The sequence below is a fragment of the Aulonocara sp. 'chitande type north' Nkhata Bay genome, linkage group LG3 (assembly GCF_057382095.1).
Source record: "Aulonocara sp. 'chitande type north' Nkhata Bay isolate Kocher_YH1m ecotype deep benthic linkage group LG3, A_spYH_male_GT1.1, whole genome shotgun sequence".
Lineage (NCBI taxonomy): Eukaryota > Metazoa > Chordata > Actinopteri > Cichliformes > Cichlidae > Aulonocara > Aulonocara sp. 'chitande type north' Nkhata Bay.
Genome location: NC_141346.1, coordinates 19,341,960 through 19,362,323, shown reverse-complemented (window position 1 = coordinate 19,362,323; position 20,364 = coordinate 19,341,960). Strand labels below are relative to the sequence as shown.

Genomic DNA, 20,364 nt, shown 5'->3' with positions numbered 1-20,364 from the left:
TTTGCATAACTATTTTAAAATCCCGGTAGCACTGCAACGGCGTAAGCTAGCGCAAAATTTTTTTTTGCATATGAAACCGGAGGAGTTGTACTTACATCTTATGCCATCAGCTTGTCCTAGGTCACGGTTTCCTTCCACATATAGCTTTGCAAAAACTGCATAAAAAGCGCTTGCAGCAACAAAAACATAATATTCCAGAAACACGCTTTGCCGATCCGATCAGCTGTTCGTAACACTTCCTACGTTGGAATAGACGTCAGCGCGAACTTTCACATGTCCGCTATGACCTGCCCAAAACCGGAAGTGACGTCAGTTTCGCGGAAATGTATTTTTTACCATCAGGGCCTCATGAGCCTATACTGGTGTTTTTAAAAGTTATGTTTGACTTTATGACTTTCTGTGTCGTTTCTGGGATGCTTAGGACTCATATTGCACTGCTGGAAATAGTTTATTTTGATGCATATGCTGCTTTTTTGCAAATTTGCACTATAATATTTATTTTCGTTTTTCCTGCAGTATATAAAAATTGGTGTATTTCAAAAATAAAACTATGAAGACACTCAAAATAAATTTTCTGTGGTGGGAAACTATTTTGTGCAACTTTTTTGTATTTACAGTTTTGAGGGATAAGCCTCTTAAATTTCTCTAACTAGAAATATATGTTAAAAAACAAAACGATTTTCAATTTTTTTGTAGTTTATTGCACTTTTTGCAATTTATGTAATTACGATACACTTAATGCAGACATATTAAAATCTGGGTTATAATTGTTGTATTGATGTATAGCAACTTGAAATGCTCCCAAAAATGGCTCCACAGCATGTAAAAATATAATATAAGCTCTGGCGGACTTGGTTCTATGGTAGGTCTTAAAGGGTTAATAAACCCAACAATGTGATTTCCTGAGGTCAGATGGCCCAGGAGGTTAGTGGGCATTAAGGCGTCTGGGAAGGGATCTCAGAACTGGATTATAGATAGCAGAGAGTCTGTTCTGTCTCTTTGTCTGTGAAGGTTTTCAGTCATCCAGGTCATCGTAGTCAAAAGAGCTTGCAAAGAAAAGCGTCTGGACTTCTTCAAGTTACTTGAAGACGTTTCACCTCTCATCCAAGAAGCTTCTTCAGTTCTAAGGTCAAATGGTGGGGAGTCCCAAATTTAAACCTACACATCATTTTAACAACTGTGGTCCGTGTGTTGGGACAAAACTTGGCCCGCAGATCTGTGTGTACACTGTCACACACACTTTCTATGTTTTCTAATGTCTATGTACCTTGCACTGGCCTTCACACTTGCATCCTCTTACTGAGCCCTCTTGTGACAATTTTACATCTAATTTACATTCAAGTTTGCAAGTTTAAATCAAATCCTTCTTCCTGTAAATGCAACAAAATTTTGCAGCCAATCAGGAAACAGCAACTTAGCTTGTAGCTAAAACAGGGAATACCAACTAAAAACAAAATCCACGAACAAAGAATTTGTAACAGTCTCTGTTTATAAGACTGTGACTGGCTCACTGATGGCTAATAATTTCTTTCTTTTTTTTTTTTTTAATAAATTGCTGGTTGTTTTCCAGTGTGATGTTTTCCGTATACATATATCTATTTTTAAGTGAACACAATATTTTAACATATAGATATTTAGAAGTAATCTTTGAAAATTGCATGAAGTTCTCACTAACAGTGAATACTGTTAGTGAGTATTTTAACATGCTGCCAATAAAAGACTCAATGAAAATCTTTCCCATCCAGGCAGTTTTAAACCAAAACTCTAGACCTGGTCAGGAACAAGTTATATTAAGTGTTCAGCGTAACTTACAATGATGATTTATCCAGGTAAACAGAGATATACGTTGTACCTTGCTAAGCCATTGATCTGAGTTCATTGTACACCCCTCCGCTCTAATTACACTCCCTGCAATTAAAAAACGAAAGAAACACTCAAAATAACAAAAAATCTTCTTGATAGTTTGTGTTTTTGTTTATTACATGTCAGCACGACTCCAGTCCAGCTCGAGCTTGTACTAACAGAATATACATAGTTAAGATCAATTAAAAGGTGACAAAGTGATGCTTAAAAATGCCATTATAAAAAGAACATTAAACATGACAAGTACACTCGAAACTTTACATGTTGCTGAAAAATAAAGTGATTAGATATATACATATATATATTACACTGTGATTAATGATGTGTCTGTGCTAATGATTTTGAAAACATACAAAAATACAAAATATTTGCATAGAAAAATAACACAGATTAAGGCTTCACAGGCTTAAACATACAGTGCTGGTCCTTTTTACTCTTGATATCAGCAACATGTCCTCTGATAATGAACCTGTGCTGACCTTTTTTTCACTAAAATAAACTTATTTTGGTAGTGATTGATTAAAAAAAATGTGGTATGTGGGTTTAAACACTTTAGAAGAAGTAAACCACTGCCCCGTGCAGACGAGCTACAACAGTGACCTCTGTAATAAACTGAGAGGTAGCAGCTTTGACAGCAGACTCTGAAGCTTTAGCCTTTTTGGCAGAACTGGACTGATGTCAGGGAAGGGGGCAGGCTGACTGGCTGTAGAGGTAATAAAAGTGAAGATCTTCAAATACTTAATAATGTGCGTAACAACCTGTATAATTTACAGGTCACAACCCATAACAACAGTTTGCCCACACTACTTCCTTTCCTCACTTGACAAGAGAATCTGATTCCTGAGAGTAACCTGTGCAGATATTTATTATTGTGGTTAAACTGAGCATTTTGAACCATCATAAATGGACAAAAACAAGACTAATGCAGCATGGATCTCTAGTAGTCTTACAAAGATGTTTTCATTGCTGTGCAACAGCAGGACCCACAGTCATTCAGGAGGAAAGAGGTAAGGATTCAGATCTGTTATTTAGTGCTTTTTCAGGACTTTTCATACATTTTTTTAGTCTTTTGTAGATAATTACAACAGCAGGTATAGCAAAAATAAAAAAAGTGATTGGCACACCAGTTATCAGTGAAAGATACCAATTACTCTTTCCTCCATCCTTCTCTACTCTGACCTTCTCTTCTCGAACCTTTTCTCCTCCATTCTCGGTGTCTTCATCCGTGAAACCTGCAGAGCAGAAAGAGTGTGCAGACAGAGTTAGCAGACACTCTAAAATATATCTTCAGGTCATTCAGAGGCTCTGGCAGCACATGGGTTAGCCTGCCTTTATTCATAATAACTCTGAGTACAGCCAACCTCACTCCTACTGAAAAAGCTATGATATATTTTGGTCATTGCTGGATAATGTGCTTTGGTAGTTTTGAAATAGTTTTTGAAACATCAGGCTTTCATTAAAAGATTAATTACTTTGGGATTCTCCTTCTTCCAAAAAGCTTTCTTAGTCATCAAGCTGAAGTAAACCAGAACCATCCTAGAAGGAAAAGATTTTGGTAGATCCAAAATTTACTTGATCTTTTAATTTGTTTTCATTTTTGTTGGAAGCCTAACATGTAGAATAATCTGAAAATCTGATAAGAAATAAATGAATGTGCAGCTGCACCAGTAATAACTGCTGAACAACACAGGAGCGTGATCACAACGTCTTTTATAATAAGAGCAACACAAAAACATAAATTATACAAACTCACAGTTAATTAAGCTGTGTTAAAAATCACGTGACCACAGAGAGGAAGACCAGGGCTTAATCGCCAAATACTGAATTTTGGGAATGTGTGGATTAGAAAAAAAAGAAAAAAGAAAAATATGATACCAAAAACTGCCAAGGACATCATTTTGCCTCTACAGATGTGAATGTAAAACCACTAATGCTGCACACCAGGTTGCCTAGCAGCACAACTGTTTGCACACATTTTAAAGTGAACCAGAGCTAGCTAGATGTGGTTGATAAATAAATATATAGACTGTATGTATGTACACTGTATGTATGTACACTGTATTTAGATAACAGCTGAATAATTACTGCCGGGCTGGCAATGGGATGTTGAGCAAGGGGAGAGTGTGAGAAATGTGTGAGAACCGAACAGATTGCTGGCTGTGCTGCACAGCACAGACAGACCAGCATGTGGAGAACTAATCTGAGCAAATACAGAATGAAATCCAGAGCAGAGCATCGAAACAGCTTTCAGACCTGAGCAGGAGAGCTGAGGAGGTGAAGGTGCAGACTTAGGCAGAACAGTGTGGACTGCTCTACTTTACTATTATCACTTAGAATGTGTTTCTAATGTTTTTTTAAGCCACCTGTGACGTCACAGCCCCCAAAACAACCCTTAAATACTCATTTGTCCAATCTTACTTAAAATTGGATAAAAATTAACAATTGACTTTATTTCAGAAATAACATCTTTGCCATTACTTCTGTTACTGCTGCACTGCTATTAGGGCTGGGCTATATCACGGTAATACCGGTGTAATGTTGGGCAACGATAGGAAAATGACATATCGTGATAGAATATGGGTAAAACGCGCATGCGCAGTGCCTTTGTTTACATACGCACATGGCGGCGACGCAGAATGAGAAGAGCGAAAGCAGATCGTTGAATGAAACTGGTTTGTAAAAATGCTGCAACTTCAGTGATGTGGAACTGGTTTAGCTTTCATCCGTCAGATACACAACAAAGCACTATTTTTGGTAGCGTATGCTAGCAGGTCGTCGTTATTACCGTGTTTTTGGAAAATACGGCACACTTAAAATCAATCCTTTGATTTTTCTGAAAATCGACAGTGCCCCTTATAATCCCGTGTGCCTTATGTATGAATTCTGGTTGTGTTTACTGACCTCGAAACGATTTTATGTCGTACACGGCGCTCGAAAATCTGTCAAATGTTTAGCACGACTTTGCTAAACTATGAAGCTGCACCGCTTGATGGGTTGTCGGAGCATTACGGCTATCGTAGGCAGGAGCCTCGCGGAGTGATACAAACTGTGCTTCAACATAATATTACCGTGTTGTGTGTGTATAACCTCTTTTTAAGTTTTGTGGATATTATACATGGTTATGCTGAGGATATGTCGGCCAATTTCCACTGGAAATGCCTTTTGGTTAAACTGTCAGCAAGGAATTTGCATTTGCACTGTTAAATTTTTATGTAACTTTAATGCACATAATAAACAGCTGCTTGTTTAAGTGAAAATACATTGATGTTTTTCTTTTTGCACTAATAAAGTTGTGGAGTTGTAAAGTGTTTTGTCTAGTGTCAATTATATTGTCAGTTATATCATTATCGCAAATTTTTAAATGTATATCGTGATACATATTTTTGGTCATATCGCCCTGCTCTAGCTGCTATCATTTGCCACCAGGAGGGGTCATGTTATTATCTGTAGACTGTCTGATCTCACCACAGCATCAATGATGGAATGTGCACAGGAACTGTAAAGGCTCTTTTAAAATGTATTCTGTTAACGTCTAATCTGGCCTTGCTGGTCTTGAGTGTAATCTTCATTTGCACCTTGTTGTAAACACTTCTATTTCCAACATAAAGGCTTGCCTTCATTGCAGAACTTGACATTGAGATTGCTGTCTCTCCTTGAGAGACGGGCCAAGGCTTTTTTTTTCTTTTTTAAAAACAATTGAAATAATTCTGTCATCATCTACTTTAGTCGTGACTTAAGACACTTCACCCGTTGCCTACTGGTGGTGGTCAGAGGGCTCGGTGGCGCCAGTGTCCGGCAGCCTCACCTCTGTCAGTGCGCCCCAGGGTGGCTGTGGCTACAATGTAGCTTCCTATCACTAGTGTTTAAATGTGTGTGTGAACGGGTGGATGACTGGATGTGTAAAACACTTTGGGGTTCTTAGGGCCTAGTAAAGCGCTATACAAATACAGGCCGTTTACCATTTACCATAGTTGTTTTCTGTGGTCTTTCAGGCCTTTTGGTGTTGCTGAACTGGTCAGTATAGGGCTGCGCGATATGACAATATATATCGGATGATGAAATTAAAATGTCTATCGCCTCATATCCTAAGCTATCGCTTGTTTCGTGGTGTCGCATAATATTGTTTACAGTAGAGCAGGGCGATATGGCCAAAAATATGTATCACGATATATATTTGAAAATTTGCGATAACGATATAACTGACGATATAATTGATGCGAGACAAAATACAACTCCACAACATTACTAGCGCAAAAAGACAACCTATCATTTATTTTCACTTAAACAAGAAGCTGGTTTTTATGTACATTAAAGCTTTATAAAAAGGTAACAGTGCAAATGCAAATTCCTTGCTGAAAGTTTAACCAAAAGGCATTTCCAGTAGAAATGGGCTGACATATCCTGAGCATAACCATGTATAATATCCACTGAAGTTAAAAAGAGGTGCTTTGCAACATTAAACTGCAGTGTGCAGTATGCATTTTTCGGACCGTAAGGTGCACGGGATTATAAGCAGTGTTGGGTAAGTTACTTTAAAATAGTAACTTAGTTACATTACTAGTTACTTCTCTCAAAAGTAACTCAGTTACTTCAAGTTACTCGTTACTTTCAAAGTAACTAGTTACTAGGGAAAGTAACTTTGGTTTTACTCAGAATTCTCTTGTTAATGTGTTGCTTCCATAACTTTGCCAGTCTTCTAGCTTGTTTACTTGCCACAGGTGCACTGTCCCACCTACCAATAGACAGGAAAAGATAATGTGCATATTTCCACGAGAGAAATCCCACGCCTGGACCGTCATTGACTGCTGCCATGATTCTAGCCTACGTCACAGCGTCATGTGCGCCTTTTACATCCAACACAAAAACTGCAGTCGTGGTGCTTTCGATTGTACTCAGAACTCGGAAATTCTGCCTTCTGAATAGGAAGATGTTGGTAACACCAGACTGCAGATGAGCTGCTTACAGGGCTGGACTGGAACAGAAAATTGGCCCGGACATTTTGACTAGAGACCGGCCCATCATTATAGGAAAAATCATAAAGCCTTTGAATGAAAACAAACGCTGTTGTGACAGTGATGTACACTGTTTTGATGGTATATATGCATCAATCTATCAATCGTTTGTTGTAAGATTCAGATAATTATTTGTTAAAAGCTAGACATTTTAAATGAGAATAAGAAAGAAAAGTATTTCTTTGTGCCCACCTCTCCCTGTTAATGCCCTACCTGGCCCCCCTGGCAACACTTTGCTAGATCCGCACCTGCACAGTTACCAGCTGTCAGCTACCTAAAAAAGGATCCTGGTGTTATTTGTCTCTCAGAAACAGTTCATAACTTCCCTTCAACTCATTCATGTCACCTAAAAGGTAAACCTGTTTCTCCATCACCTGTTCAGCTCTGATGATTCAGTAAGAACATCTCCTGGTTTCATCTTCATGTTTCCCTCTCACCAGATATACAAACCGACATAATGACCAGCAGCTTTTACAGCTGTGGCTCCAGCAAACATCAGCTGATACTAGAAATTAATATTAAATAAATTCTAACAACAGCTGATCAAGCTTAAACGTGCTGCTGTTGGTTAGTGCGACATCCGCTGGTTTCCTCTTTCGGCGCAAAGTGGGCGATAAACAAACAAGAGAGCCGATCAGCTGATCATTGATCAGTTTTATGATTGAAGTAGAAATGGGAGAGGGAGGGGGGAGAATGAAAGAAGAGGCAGCTGTGCAGCAAAGACACAGAATAACTCCAGCTTTGTGCCTTTTTCATTGTAGCTGAATTACGGGACAAACTCTGTTCCTTTTCACCTCAATAAGAAACGCATAATATTTTCTCTGAATACCAGACGGGACGGTTGGCAACTCTAATAACTTATGAACAAAATAAAGTTCAACATCATTAACTTCATAGCACCCACCCAGCTGTATAGAAACTCCGTCATGCTAGCTAGCACGCAGTACGGAAAAAATCAGCATAACGAAAATAAACTCCACCTAAACTTGGTTTATATCTGACCCAGAGAGACTGCAGGTCATAACTTCTTACCTGAAGTTCAGTTCACACTTGGACTGGCGGCCGCCTCGGGTCTCTTTTCCTTCTGCGTCCCCTTTCTCCAGCCCGAGAACGTGTTGCTTTCTCTCATCCACCTGCTGGCCTCCACCACTTGCTAATGTTACTGAATCTGTGGAAGCTCCGCGATAGCCACCACACGAAGTAACGAGTAACGACCCTATCTAAATCCCAGTAACGACTAACGCGTTCCTGATTTTGGCATAATAACTAGTTACCGTGCTCGTTACCACAATAATAACGCAGTTACTGTAACGCGTTACTTAATAACGCGTTAGTCCCAACACTGATTATAAGGCACATTAAGCGAAACAAAGCAGTCAGATAAATCAAACTTTATTAAACTCATTCTTCTTGCTTCCTCCACTTCTGTACCATTGATTCATTAATGTTGAATTCTCTGGCAGCTGCTCTATTCCCATGTTGTTGCAGTATATTAATGACTAACCTTGTATTGTGGATGGATTATCTCAGTTGTTCTCCTGACTGAAGTTTGGTCCGTTTACAGCATCCTACCATGCGATTGCATTTGTCTCTAACCATGAGGAACCTTAACGTTAACTTTTATAAGTGGAAAAGTGTTAGTGTTCGTCCTCCAGCTTCACTGTTTATGTTATGCTAACATAGCTGTGTCGCTAGCGATCACGTAGCACATAATTATATACCAGCTAGCCCAACTTCAGTAACCCTACAAACGTCACTGCTGTTTAGTTTCCTGTCTTCATTTATGTTGGAAGTGATAGCAGAGCTGTACGTTTGATTTTTTTCAGAAATCTCTCAGTCAGAACATGCAATATCATGCTTAGGTAACTAGCGAAACTAGCGAGCTAACTTCCGCTAGCTTCCTGCTAACTTCTAACTCCGTTAAATGTAATACATTTTGTTTTCATGGATGCCTGGAAGTTAAACTTCATAGTTTCACCTGGTAAAGCAGCAATGCTGATCGTTTTATTAAAGATGAAAGAATTTACAGTTTCTAACTCTTAGTGATGCTGCAGTGTTCGTTTGACCTGAAGAATACGGAGTTTAGGACCCAGATTACTCCCAGATTTAAGGGCATCTTAGTCCGACGGCCGCTTGCATGTTCTGCAAAAAAAATGTGCTTTGTCGTGTATCTGATGGACAAACACCAAACCAGTTCCACATCACTGAAGTTGCACCATTTTTACAAACCAATTCTGGTTCATCTGTTTCACTCAACAATCGGCCATGTGCGTATGAAAACAAAGGCACTGCGCATGCGCGTTTTACTCATATTCTATCGCGATATTTCATTTTCCTATCGTTGCCTAACATTATACCGGTATTACCGTGAACGGTATAATATGGCCCAGCCCTAGTTTACAGCAATATTTTTTCTTTTTTTGTGATCAACATTTTATTGATTTAAAACGGGGTTGGGGAGGGGGGGGGGGGGGGGGGGGCAATATTTTTTCATCGTTTCAATGGTCACCGTGTGGATGCAGGCACAGAGAATACCAGCATGACCAGTTAAGATGAGGCAGAACCAGGTAGCTCCAAACAGAAGGACCAGTCAAAACAAATGGAGGACCTTATTCCTAAAGGCAAGAGGCTACCTCTGTAGCATGGACATGGACATGCAACATCTGACAGAAAACTGTACTATGAAATCTATACTAAATTTTACCGCAAAACGGTCCGCACTACAGACTCAAAGACCACAAACCTCTTCAATCACCAGAATCACGTGAAAGAGTATGGAGAGAGTTTACCGATGAGAAGCAAAAAAGAGCCGTCAAGTGCTCAAAATAAACCTTAGACTCAAACGTTAGAACAGGCTTTTCCCCGCAGCACGCCATGTTATAAATACAAAGAAAATGGCGGCCGTTACAACTTATGTCTAAAAATGTATCGTTTCATGCATCGGTCAAAACACTCGACTCCAGGTAAACAACGCCCAGCTGTGTTCAATGAATTTTCAGAAAAAGCACTATTTTGTGATATATATCGTTATTGGGATGAGAACTGTTTGTATTGAGATGAGACTTTGGTCACATCTCACAGCCCGAGGTCAGTACATTCATTCTTTGTAACAATGCACCAGATTTTCATTTATGTTACTCCTAAAGTTTATGCTCTCTCTCTCCGATTGGTTTACGTGAACTTTTAAGCCCAGTTATTGGCTCCCTCACATCTTTGTAGCATCTTTCGGGCTTCCTATTTAAGGTCAAAGTGAAAAACTATAAAATACACATCGAACACTTTGAATCAAGTTTAGGAATCATGTATAAATAACAGCACTTTCTGAATTTAAAGCTGAAGTTAAATGCAAAGTGTTGGTGTACAGATAAAAAAACAAAAAAAATCTGTTGAAACTTTAGATCCCCATCATGCAAAAACAAACAATGGAAGTGGGAAATAACTTAATAGCACCAACCACAACAATAACATCACATCTGCAAAATGTAAAACTTCCTATGGAAGAAACTGTAACACTTCCACAAACTCACCTGAGGATTTGACTGTGAGCTTGATGGAGTGCTTGAACTCACTTTGGACGCCCTTATTTCTTCTGGTGTTCCTGGTTGTAATGCGACACTCATATGTTCCTGCATCCCTGATGCTGACATTCCTTAGAATCACTGAACAGTCTCCATCTTTCATTGATGGATCTCTCAGCTTCACTCGGCCTTTAAAGAACGAGTGCTGGTAGTTTTCATATAGACGCTGGTTTCTGTAGAAGAATACATAGACATCGGACTTAAGCTCAGGTTTGCTCCACTGCAACAGGGTGATCTCCACATCTCCGGGACCCTGACACTGAAGAATGGCATCTTCTCCAGGACTCGCAGTTACCTCTGAGTGACATAAACACAAAATTCACTGTTTACTATGAGTAACAAACGGAGAATACAGATGAAAAAAAATAACCATACAAGTAAAATTAGTATTGTAATTATTATTATTTATTTTCCGGCTCCTTTTTAAAATGACCTTCAACGAACTTTTGTGTATCCTTTATTTATCCATCCAGGTAAAAAGTCTCCCTGTGATTACATATGCATTTCAAGAGAGATGTGTTTGAGAGGGCAGCAGAAACTGCAACAAAAACATTTCTATCAAGATATTTGACGTGTCAAATAAGACTGTATCTACTCTCTGAGTCATAAAGGCTCTTGCAAATCAGGTAATTTCTATATTTTATGTATAACAAGACTGCTGGCTGTTCTGAGCAGCAGGGGAGCTGTAGCTAAACTGAACTGAGTCCAGAGTGAAATCCGACAGTCTTCAGGCCTGAGGAGCGGAGCTGGGCAGTGCGGACACTGGATGAGAGGCTGCGGGCTTGGTGATCAGAAGCAGAAGTGGACGTGATGATAAACTTTGATTACTCGGATGTTTTACAGTAAAAGATGTATAATCTGTTTCTTATATTTTTGTAGCCAGGGTCATAAATCACATATTGTTATTACACAAAATGTATTGTAAACCCCAAACTGTTCCTGGTATAGCTGACTTTTAGGACCTGCAAGCCTGTAGTTATCTTCATTATTAGTTAGAGCCCCTCTTCATCCTTTTCTTCTTCTTTGGTACAACCCTATAAATTTGGGGTACCCCTACGGCCTCTCCCCTTTTCTATAATTCCCCTGTAGGAGAGGTCTATGTCATTTCTTTTCCGAGATTAATTATATCTTTATCCACTCTGATGTTTCTGATTGTGCGTTGTTAATTATTGTAGTAATCGTGTGTGTGTTAATGCTAGCATGAGCAGATAATTCCTGGTAGCTTTGAAGGTGTAGTGGGTTGAGCTAACTCTCATCCCAAGTGTTTGTATTGGGTATAGGAGCTGGAGCGGGCAAGTTGTTTCCGTGGAAGTCTTTCTTTTTGCCTTTCATTGTCAGGCACAGTGCAGGAACACACGGTTACATCAGCTGAGCAGTCTGTTTTAAAATGTAAGCAATAAACTGTTGCTAACGCGGGCTTGGTGGGGCTTCTTCGACTTTCCAAGTTTGAGAGTTCATTAAAGATGATAAATCCGACTTATGATTTTATCTGGAGTTTGCCCAACACTGTCGGAGAAACCCTGCAGTCATATATGTTAAATGTAGACAGGGCTGAGATATCGGCTGGGTTTTAAGGCACCGTTATGGCGTAGAGAGAAAGTTAGATACGTGCAATATGAGACCTGTGAGGATCCTTTAAAACAACCCATCCCCTGCTGTAACTCACCTTGATCCAGAGGAGCCGCAAAGGGCACAAAATAAAAGAAAAAAAGTGCAATGTTAGCAACAACAATCCTCATAGCAAAGAGGCGGAAGCGGAGCTCGTTGACGGCGACGACGTAGGCGTGGCTGTGGGGTTGGGAGGACCCCAAAAAGACAATAAACTCCAGTCCACATTTAAAATGGCATTTATCAATTTACAAAACTAAATAAAATCAAAAACTTAAGAAAAAAATGGCACCACTTTAGCGGGAGGCAATTCACACTGCATACGACCGATCCCACGCAAAAAAATTGATAAATTGTTCGGAAAATCACACACAGCTTATCAGGCGGTCCGAACCTAGACCCGGAAGCTGTCCCATAAGGACCCAGCTACAAAAAGAAAAACAAACAAACAATAAAACAAAGGCAGAAGTATGATTTAAACATTGCGTTTCTTTCATTTAAACAAGCTATCTTCTATACGGTAGTTGTTTAATTGCAGATGCCAACTGGATGTGAGTTCAGGAGTTAAGCTATCCCACGTGATACCTAGCGCATTTTTCTGGCACTGATCCAATACTAAATAAAAACAGGGCCATTATTTCCAGTAACAATAGTGACACATACAGTTTGAACCTTTACATGCAGCTTATGTAGGGGTCAACAAAGCAATAACTACGGTAATGTTATTAAATAAAATAGACTGGGCAGTGAACGTCTGACGTTTTTGTTGTTGTTGATTTTCAAATAAAATAATTAAACATGTTTCAGTGGGTTGAATGAATTATTTGAATGTCTAAACTGATAGTAGTCATATCAGTAATATATTAACATGATGCTGAAAATCCAACATGACTGAAACATTACTTTCACCAGTGACCACGTGCACTACCTGATTATTCTGTCCTTCTCTGAAAAGGATTGTGACAGTGACCACTGTGCTCAGGATCTGGGTTTGTCTCGCGATTTCTTTCCTCCTCTCTTTGTTTCTTTTGCTGCTTGTTTTGGGACAACGTTTTTTTTTTCATCGACTTTTATGTCTTCAAATAAGCTAGTAATGTCACAGAAGAGAATTTTACAGCAGTGCATCTGAATTACAGGGGCAGCATTCATACCAGCATGATATCAATATTTGGATTGGCCAGAGGATCCCTAGTAAACACTGCAACTCCAGAGTGCAGACAGATGAGAGTTGGAGGCAAGTTGCAGTACACATGCAAAGATACAAACAACTGCATCAGAGAAAGCTGAGAAAAGACAGAGGTGAAAAATAATGAAGAAAGGGTATTCTGCAAAAAGGAAAGTGAAAAGCAAAAATAGAGGATTTCATGGGTAAATGATGACACCGCAGATGCAACTGGTGTCCAAGCAGATACAACTATTTCAAAGCAATTTTAATACCCGACACGGTTTCCCAGGTCTGACCTCCACACGCAACAGTGAAACAGTTTTCTCAGTAATGGAAATACTAAAAATTAAATATTGTTTCAAGCTCAACAATAACCACCTTCACATGTGTATGAGAATGGTCCTGACTCCATGCAAGCACATCAAGCTGGTGTTTAATTCTCTGTCTGAGGAATAAAAAATAGGGGGAGTTGAATAAAAGAGGGGAAGAAAGTGAGCCTGTAAAACTCTAAAACAAATTATCAAGATGTGTTGAGATGTATTATCTGTAAAATTGTTCAATCAAGATGTGAAACAGAAAAGGGGGAAATGGGAGCTTCTCCTCATTTTATTTTTTTTTTCTTGATTTGTGCTTCAAGAAATTTCTTCTAAGTGGACCTGTTTAAATTTTACCCTTGATGTGTTTTGGCTATTGCCTTTAAGTATAAACCAAAAGGCAACTTTAACAAATCTCATTAAAATATTGTAATAAGTTTTTAGAAAAAGAACATCGACCAGTGTGGAAAAATATCACATTTATTAAACAAGATTTATAAAGTCTTTAATGTTGAACATTTTTAAGGGAAATCTGTACAGTAAAGCAACCACAATTAGAAATAAAAAAGCAGTTAGAATGAAATACATTGTTGATTAATATCATGTGTACAAACAACCCTGTACATGATTGTCTTTTCTCAGTTAGTTTGTATATTGTGTTTTGTATATCAGTCTTAGGTAAATGTGGGAAAGGAGGGTCTAGTCTGGGACTCTTACTGGACGCGTGGATGAGGATTCCGACCCTGACCATGGCATAATCTCCAACACCCTGAGCCTCTATGATCAAGAGGGAGGATGAGAATTAGTAAGTGTCAGGGGGGTGGGGGGGGGGGGGGGGGGGGGGTCTGTGAAGGTTCTCAGTCATCCAGGTCATCGTAGAAGAAGTCCAGACGTTTTTCTTTCCAAGCTCCTTTGACAATTGGCCCATAATTCTGCAGTGGAAGAAAAAATAGTACATAGAGTTCAGTTGTTGTTTTTTTACATATAAGAATCTGAAAAATGTTTCTGCATTTGTATTCAGACCACCTGAGTCAATAATTTGTAGGCAGCATTTTGCAAGGTCAAGACGTTAAATCTGACCAGAGAACCTTTTTTGACATGTTTGCTGTCTCAACTATGTGGCTTGTCAAAAGCTGCAAATAGGAAATATGGATTTCAGTTTGTAGAATATTCAAATGTGCACTCATATAAGCAACGTGTGTGGTGTGTGGACTTGTGTGCATGCACGTCTTAAATGTCCTGCAGTGAGACGTCAGCCGTGTTGGTTAAAGCCTTTTTACCAGAAAACAGGAAACTGGGCTACAGACCTGTTAGTTTCTTTTACTGTCAGGATGAAAAAAAAACAGTAAAGAATAAAAAGAACACCCACTGCTAACTGTCATTTAAAAAAGCCAAATACAGGAACAAAAGTGTATAGATTTTTGACTAAATGGTAAAAATCACTGTAGATGCTGACAACAAGTTTCTTTGTGTCATCAGATAAAGGGGCTTTGGCTCTGCACTTTACTGGAGTCCATTCATGAGCTGAAAGTGTGGCTCCAGACAGAGCTACACTATTTGTGAAGTGAAACCCTTAAAATAAAAAAACAAAACAAAAACAAATAAATACTGTTATTTTATTGAGCAAATATCTGTTGCTGTTTTTTTATTGACAGCAAAGCAAGGAAATGTGTGGGAAGCAAAATGCAACACCTGCACCAGTGAAGAACTTCTTCTGAACTTAGCATAAGACATTTGACTGAAGAGTAGGAAACAGTGCATACTGCTTTTAAATCACTTGGCAGGGCTGATAAAACAAACAAAATGTTTGCATTAGTAAACAGTGTATTGCAGATTTCTTTCATTGGTTAACCACGGTGATGTGACATCCACCTTCTGACTGAATGAACAGGAACTCTTACTGTGCAACTCAGAAGTGATGCTCAGTGGTCACCTCCACAATGTTATCAAAGTCCTCAGTCTGTCTCTGCTCAGCTTGGGTCGGCAGGGATGCTAGCAGAGGAGGTAAGATGAGACATTTCTAATAGAAACAAAAGAAACTGATGAAAAAAAGCAGAGGAGACTCGGAGTGTTACCTTTGGCTCTGTGTCGATATAAAGACACCATGAGCAGAGTGGAGATGAAGTATGGACAAATTACCACCAGGTGAGAGACAACGCTGAACACAAGGTTGAGGGAGGTGGGGTCAGGAGGTGGTGCTGAGGATGGGTGTAGGATTGTGTTTGCAGGCCTATCTGCAGAGAGAATCTCACCTGTTCAGGTGAATTTGTAGGTGAAATGGTAAAATGTGAGTGAAAATCCTCACCTGTGACAGTGATCCAGCTGGATGGAGACTCTCCATGACCGCTGATGTCACACTTGTAGAGGCCTTCATCAGACCTGGAAACATGCTGGATGGTCATGTGACCTGTCGTCTCGTTGCCAATAAGGGAGCCATCTTTATAGAAAGCAGCTGGGAGGCTGAAGGAATTCTTTTCTTCGCAGAGCAGAGTGACGTCATCTCCCTCCATCACAGGGAGGACAGGACTCTGCAGGATCACTGATCCACCTCAACACAGAGACAAACTACAGCATTTCATCCATTTACACACAGCTTCATCAACACTAACTCCACACACTCAGCTTACCAGCGACTGTCAGGTTAACCATGTTACTGATGGGACCCTCTCTGGACTCACACCAGTAAACTCCACTGTCCCACGGGAGGACACTGCTAATGTTACAGGAAGAATCAGCTGCTGCTCCCCACTCCTCACACTCAGCTCTGATTTCTCTGCTTGTGTTTCTCCTCAGAGTCCATCCAGCAGAGCTGTCGTCCTCCTCACAGCTCAGAGACACATAGTCGCCGTCAAACATCTGAGAGCTGCTGGGACTCACAGTCAGAAGAGCTGTGATGAAAATCTATATTAGTATATTTATATTATATTTTTCATAAACACTTAGGGCTGAAATAACATTCCTGGTGATCATCATTAACTATGTCAAACAACTGCACCTTCATCGTGATCAAACTTTAACAGAACTTTTGGGTTGAAAATATTCATTCATATTCACGAGAGTCAATAAATTTTAATCTTTAAAATGTGTCGTTTATTTCTGGTTTAAAATAGGACAAGAGAAGGTTACCGACCTTGGTTTGTGGTGTAGCTCAGCAGTGAGATCAGAACTAAAGAGAAATGAAACAGAGGTTGGTTTAGAGGTTTTACACAGTTTGATCGAGCTACAGACTCATGCAGAATTAGCAGAAAAAACAGGAAGTGATTCTCTCTTTGTTGTCTTCTACACAAACTCGATATTTATGTGGAGAAACAAAAGAAGTGGCATCTTTAGGCCTTTTCAAAGATGAAACCCATTACAGTATACTTACAAAGCAGAAGAAATGATTTCTCCATTCTGTCTTTTGTTGATACTGAATTAATTCTTCTTGCATAAGTTCACTCACATAAATCTAGAACCTCCTCCTCCTTCCTTTGTTACAGGGTGTTAGTTCATGTGGTTTCCCCCCTCATCATTATTATGAGAAAAGATTCTTTGGTTGCAATACATGAGGAAATACACTTTTAATATGAGGCAGTGATCAAAAAGATGAAAAAAGGAGAGAAAAATACACGGAAATGGTCAACAAAGCAAACCTTTGTGGAGAGAAAGACATCTACTCCAAATTTTACAACCAACGACGCTTTAGAAAGCACTGCAGCACTCAAGATGCAGGCTTGTGGGGAACAGAAACGAGGTAGGAACAGGCAGCAGAAGCAGATTTAAGATGAAAAATGAATTTAGTGCTGACGTTTGGGGAGCTGCATCTGCCATCATCAGTTAATATTACATATTTAAATAAATACGGGGCCATCTGCTGCGACCAGTTGGGGTGAGAAAAGGAAGACAGGATAAAGACGTGTTGTGGAAGAGAGACAGAGATTAATATGCACCCATGCATGTGTACACACACACACACACACACACACACACACACACACACACACACACACACACACACACACCTTGGGTTCCCTGGCAACCGTTACGGGAACTTAAGAACTAACCCCACCTGAGAATTAAGTTAGACTTTCAGCAGAAAATATCATCCTGGATGACCACGGGATCTTCAAACTGTGCTGTATCCAGGACTGATGACATCAAATCCTACTTTCAACAGTTCTTGAGTCCATCAAAACCATAGTGTTAAACTTGACCAATTTCGAGGGGACACAAACTTACAAAGACGATTGGAAAGAGGTAACCCAGAAAAGACACCAAAGCATACATGAGTCTTTGGATGCTGAGTGCTGAGTATACATCCAGAAATGAATTTAATAGCAGTTTATGGGATGCAGATTTTAGTCAGACAATTTTTCAATGCAGAATGTCACTCGAGAAATTTTGCCTCCCTTTTTTGAACCATGATACAAGACCAGTCTGCCCTCAACAAGACAAGTGTGCGGGGTGACAGCAACTCATCTACAACCTCCAAATGTCACTGTAGATGAGCATCTGGTGGCTTTTAGAGGAGACTGCCCTTTCAAACAGTATACAACAAGCAAGCAGTCTAACTATGACATAAAGATATGGGCATCATGTGATGCCCTCACAAGACAAGCTTGGAAAATACACGTTTATACCTGCAGACAGAGTTCCTGAAAATAACCAAGTGATGTTTGTGGTTCTGGAGATGATTGCAGACATCAGGGGACATGAGATAATAATTTCTTCATCTCCTCAAGTTAGGAGCTGTGTCAAAACTAGAAGTCTTAATGTTCACAAAAATCGCTGAACACAAAATGAACACAATATGAGGATTAATAAAATTCAAAGGCAGCAAAATGTAAATGGAATTGAAGAAACAGAATAAGCTTAAATTGTAAATATTTTTTTAATTTAAACATCAAGTGAAAAACTAGGTGTCATGTAGATCTGTTTCAAAAGACACAGTTTTCATGCTTCATGGTTCTTTAAATATCAGATAAAACAAATAACAAGTACACAAAAAACTGAGACTTGGTCCCAGGCCAGTGTTTCCTCTACTGACTGGATCCTCCTTCCCTCCATCCTCCTTCCCTCCATCCTCTGTGTCTCCTCCTGTCTGATCTGCAGGTGAGAAACAGGTGTGAGGTGTCAGCTGTCAGGTAGGTGATGAGTGAAGAACAGAACAGAATCCATTTCCTCTTCAAACTGCTGTCAGACACTTGCTATGTCCCAATTCAGAGGCTGCATTTTAATCCCGATTACGTCACAGCCAGGTGATGAAGGCTGTCCCAATTCAAAGACTCCTCGAAATGCGTCCTTCTTTTCCGTGGATTTGAAGGATGGGTCAGCTGTGTCCTTCGTGGTCCAGTTTCCAGCAATGGTGGCAGCTACTTAGTTGTATTACTCTTATCAATACTTTACTAGTTAAATTATTATTTATAATATTTTATAATAATATAAAAAAACTTTTCAATTGTGGCAATGTGGGAGGAGTGGGCTGGTGAGTTTGAAATATTATTCTTTCTGGGTCACAAAATAAACTTTTAACATATTTTCCGGCTAGAATGTAGCTGTGTAAACTTCAAATATCTGCTCGGTGTATCAAGACATCACGTATTTGCAAGAGTGCTCCGACACTTTCGGAGACGTCTGCTACCCACCCGCTCGATAGCTCACTGGGAGCTCAAGGCTAACTAGAGCCGGCAAGGACAGCGACTTCCCGGAATATTGTATTCAAACCCCCCCCCCCACGTTCTTTCGATACTCAGGTCAAACATGATACATAAGCAGTGTTGGGGAGTAACGGAATACATGTACCGCCGTTACGTATTTAAAATACAAAATATGAGTAACTGTATTCCGTTACAGTTACCGTTTAAAAAGGTGGTATTCAGAATACAGTTACTTTGTTGAAATAAATGGATTACACTGCGGTACTTTCCTGTTTCATATTGTCGCGGGTCAGGACTGTTTGGGTTTTGTTTGACAGCCACGTGCTGTTGTTCCAGGCGGCAGCGTTACGGTTGCCATGGTTACAGGGCGACGCTCTCTCTCTCTCTCTGCGACTGTGTGTTTCCTGGGTGAGAGAGCGCCTTTTCGTTGTTGTTGTTGTTGTGCTAAGCTAACAGGCAGAATGCTACAGGCATAGCTCTAAAGAATGTAGCATCATGGGCAGTGTAGTCCGTGTTGCAGGGAGAATGGACTGCCATACACGTTATGTGTCTGTGAGCACGAGGAGGGAGAAAAAGGGGAGTGGAAAGGTACGAGTTGTCATCGAGGAAAAACGGGAGCTGGAAGCATGTAAATATAATAACAACCACTGCAGCCAAGAAGAGTGCCTGACGAGCCCAGTTGTAAGTAAGCTATTAAGACTCGACTGTAGACCTTGCAAGAAAAGTTGACCCACACAACAAAGTAAAGCTATTTTTCGGCTACGAGCCGACAGGGACCCCGCCGTATTAGTCAGAGGTCCCTTTACTACAGTTCGGAGTCGCGGACCTTCAGTAATAGTAATAAATCACACAGCAATAGTACATTCACGTTGTTGTAAAAAGCATGATAATATATTAAGTAATCCAAAGTATTCAGAATACGTTACTGTCATTGAGTAACGTAACGGAATACGTTACAGAATACATTTTGGGGCATGTATTCTGTATTCTGTAATGGAATACATTTTAAAAGTAACCTTCCCAACACTGTACATAAGTGACTTAGATAACTTAAAAATGTTATTGCTTGGCTTTCTGTGTTTTATTTGTTCCTGACTAAATCGGTTTGGCTGAGATTAAAGTTTTCACTCAGCTGATTAAAAAGAAGTGTGAGGTGGTTGAGAATTTACTCCAATGTCCTGTTATATT

At 39.7% G+C, this 20,364-nt stretch overlaps 3 protein-coding genes across 3 annotated transcripts in view; 1 reads left to right on the top strand and 2 right to left on the bottom strand.

Moving 5' to 3' along the window:
- LOC147334363 (low affinity immunoglobulin gamma Fc region receptor III-like) overlaps positions 1 to 20,364 on the top strand; it is a 529,842-nt gene that overhangs the window by 289,306 nt on the left and 220,172 nt on the right. The gene's annotated exons all lie outside the window — the stretch shown is intronic.
- Positions 1,720 to 12,491, bottom strand: LOC147334374 (coxsackievirus and adenovirus receptor homolog). The gene is made up of 3 exons (XM_086271820.1): positions 12,120 to 12,491; positions 10,403 to 10,750; positions 1,720 to 3,095 (listed from the first exon to the last, which is right to left on the bottom strand). Exons 1-3 carry the CDS (start codon positions 12,190 to 12,192, stop codon positions 2,857 to 2,859), a joined length of 660 nt encoding a protein of 219 aa, XP_086127946.1. The 5' UTR covers positions 12,193 to 12,491; the 3' UTR covers positions 1,720 to 2,856.
- On the bottom strand, positions 14,368 to 17,013 carry LOC147334373 (low affinity immunoglobulin gamma Fc region receptor III-A-like). Its single transcript, XM_086271642.1, has 7 exons — positions 16,908 to 17,013; positions 16,671 to 16,706; positions 16,168 to 16,428; positions 15,846 to 16,088; positions 15,616 to 15,774; positions 15,442 to 15,532; positions 14,368 to 14,472 (listed from the first exon to the last, which is right to left on the bottom strand). Exons 1-6 carry the CDS (start codon positions 16,930 to 16,932, stop codon positions 15,450 to 15,452), a joined length of 807 nt encoding a protein of 268 aa, XP_086127768.1. The 5' UTR covers positions 16,933 to 17,013; the 3' UTR covers positions 14,368 to 14,472; positions 15,442 to 15,449.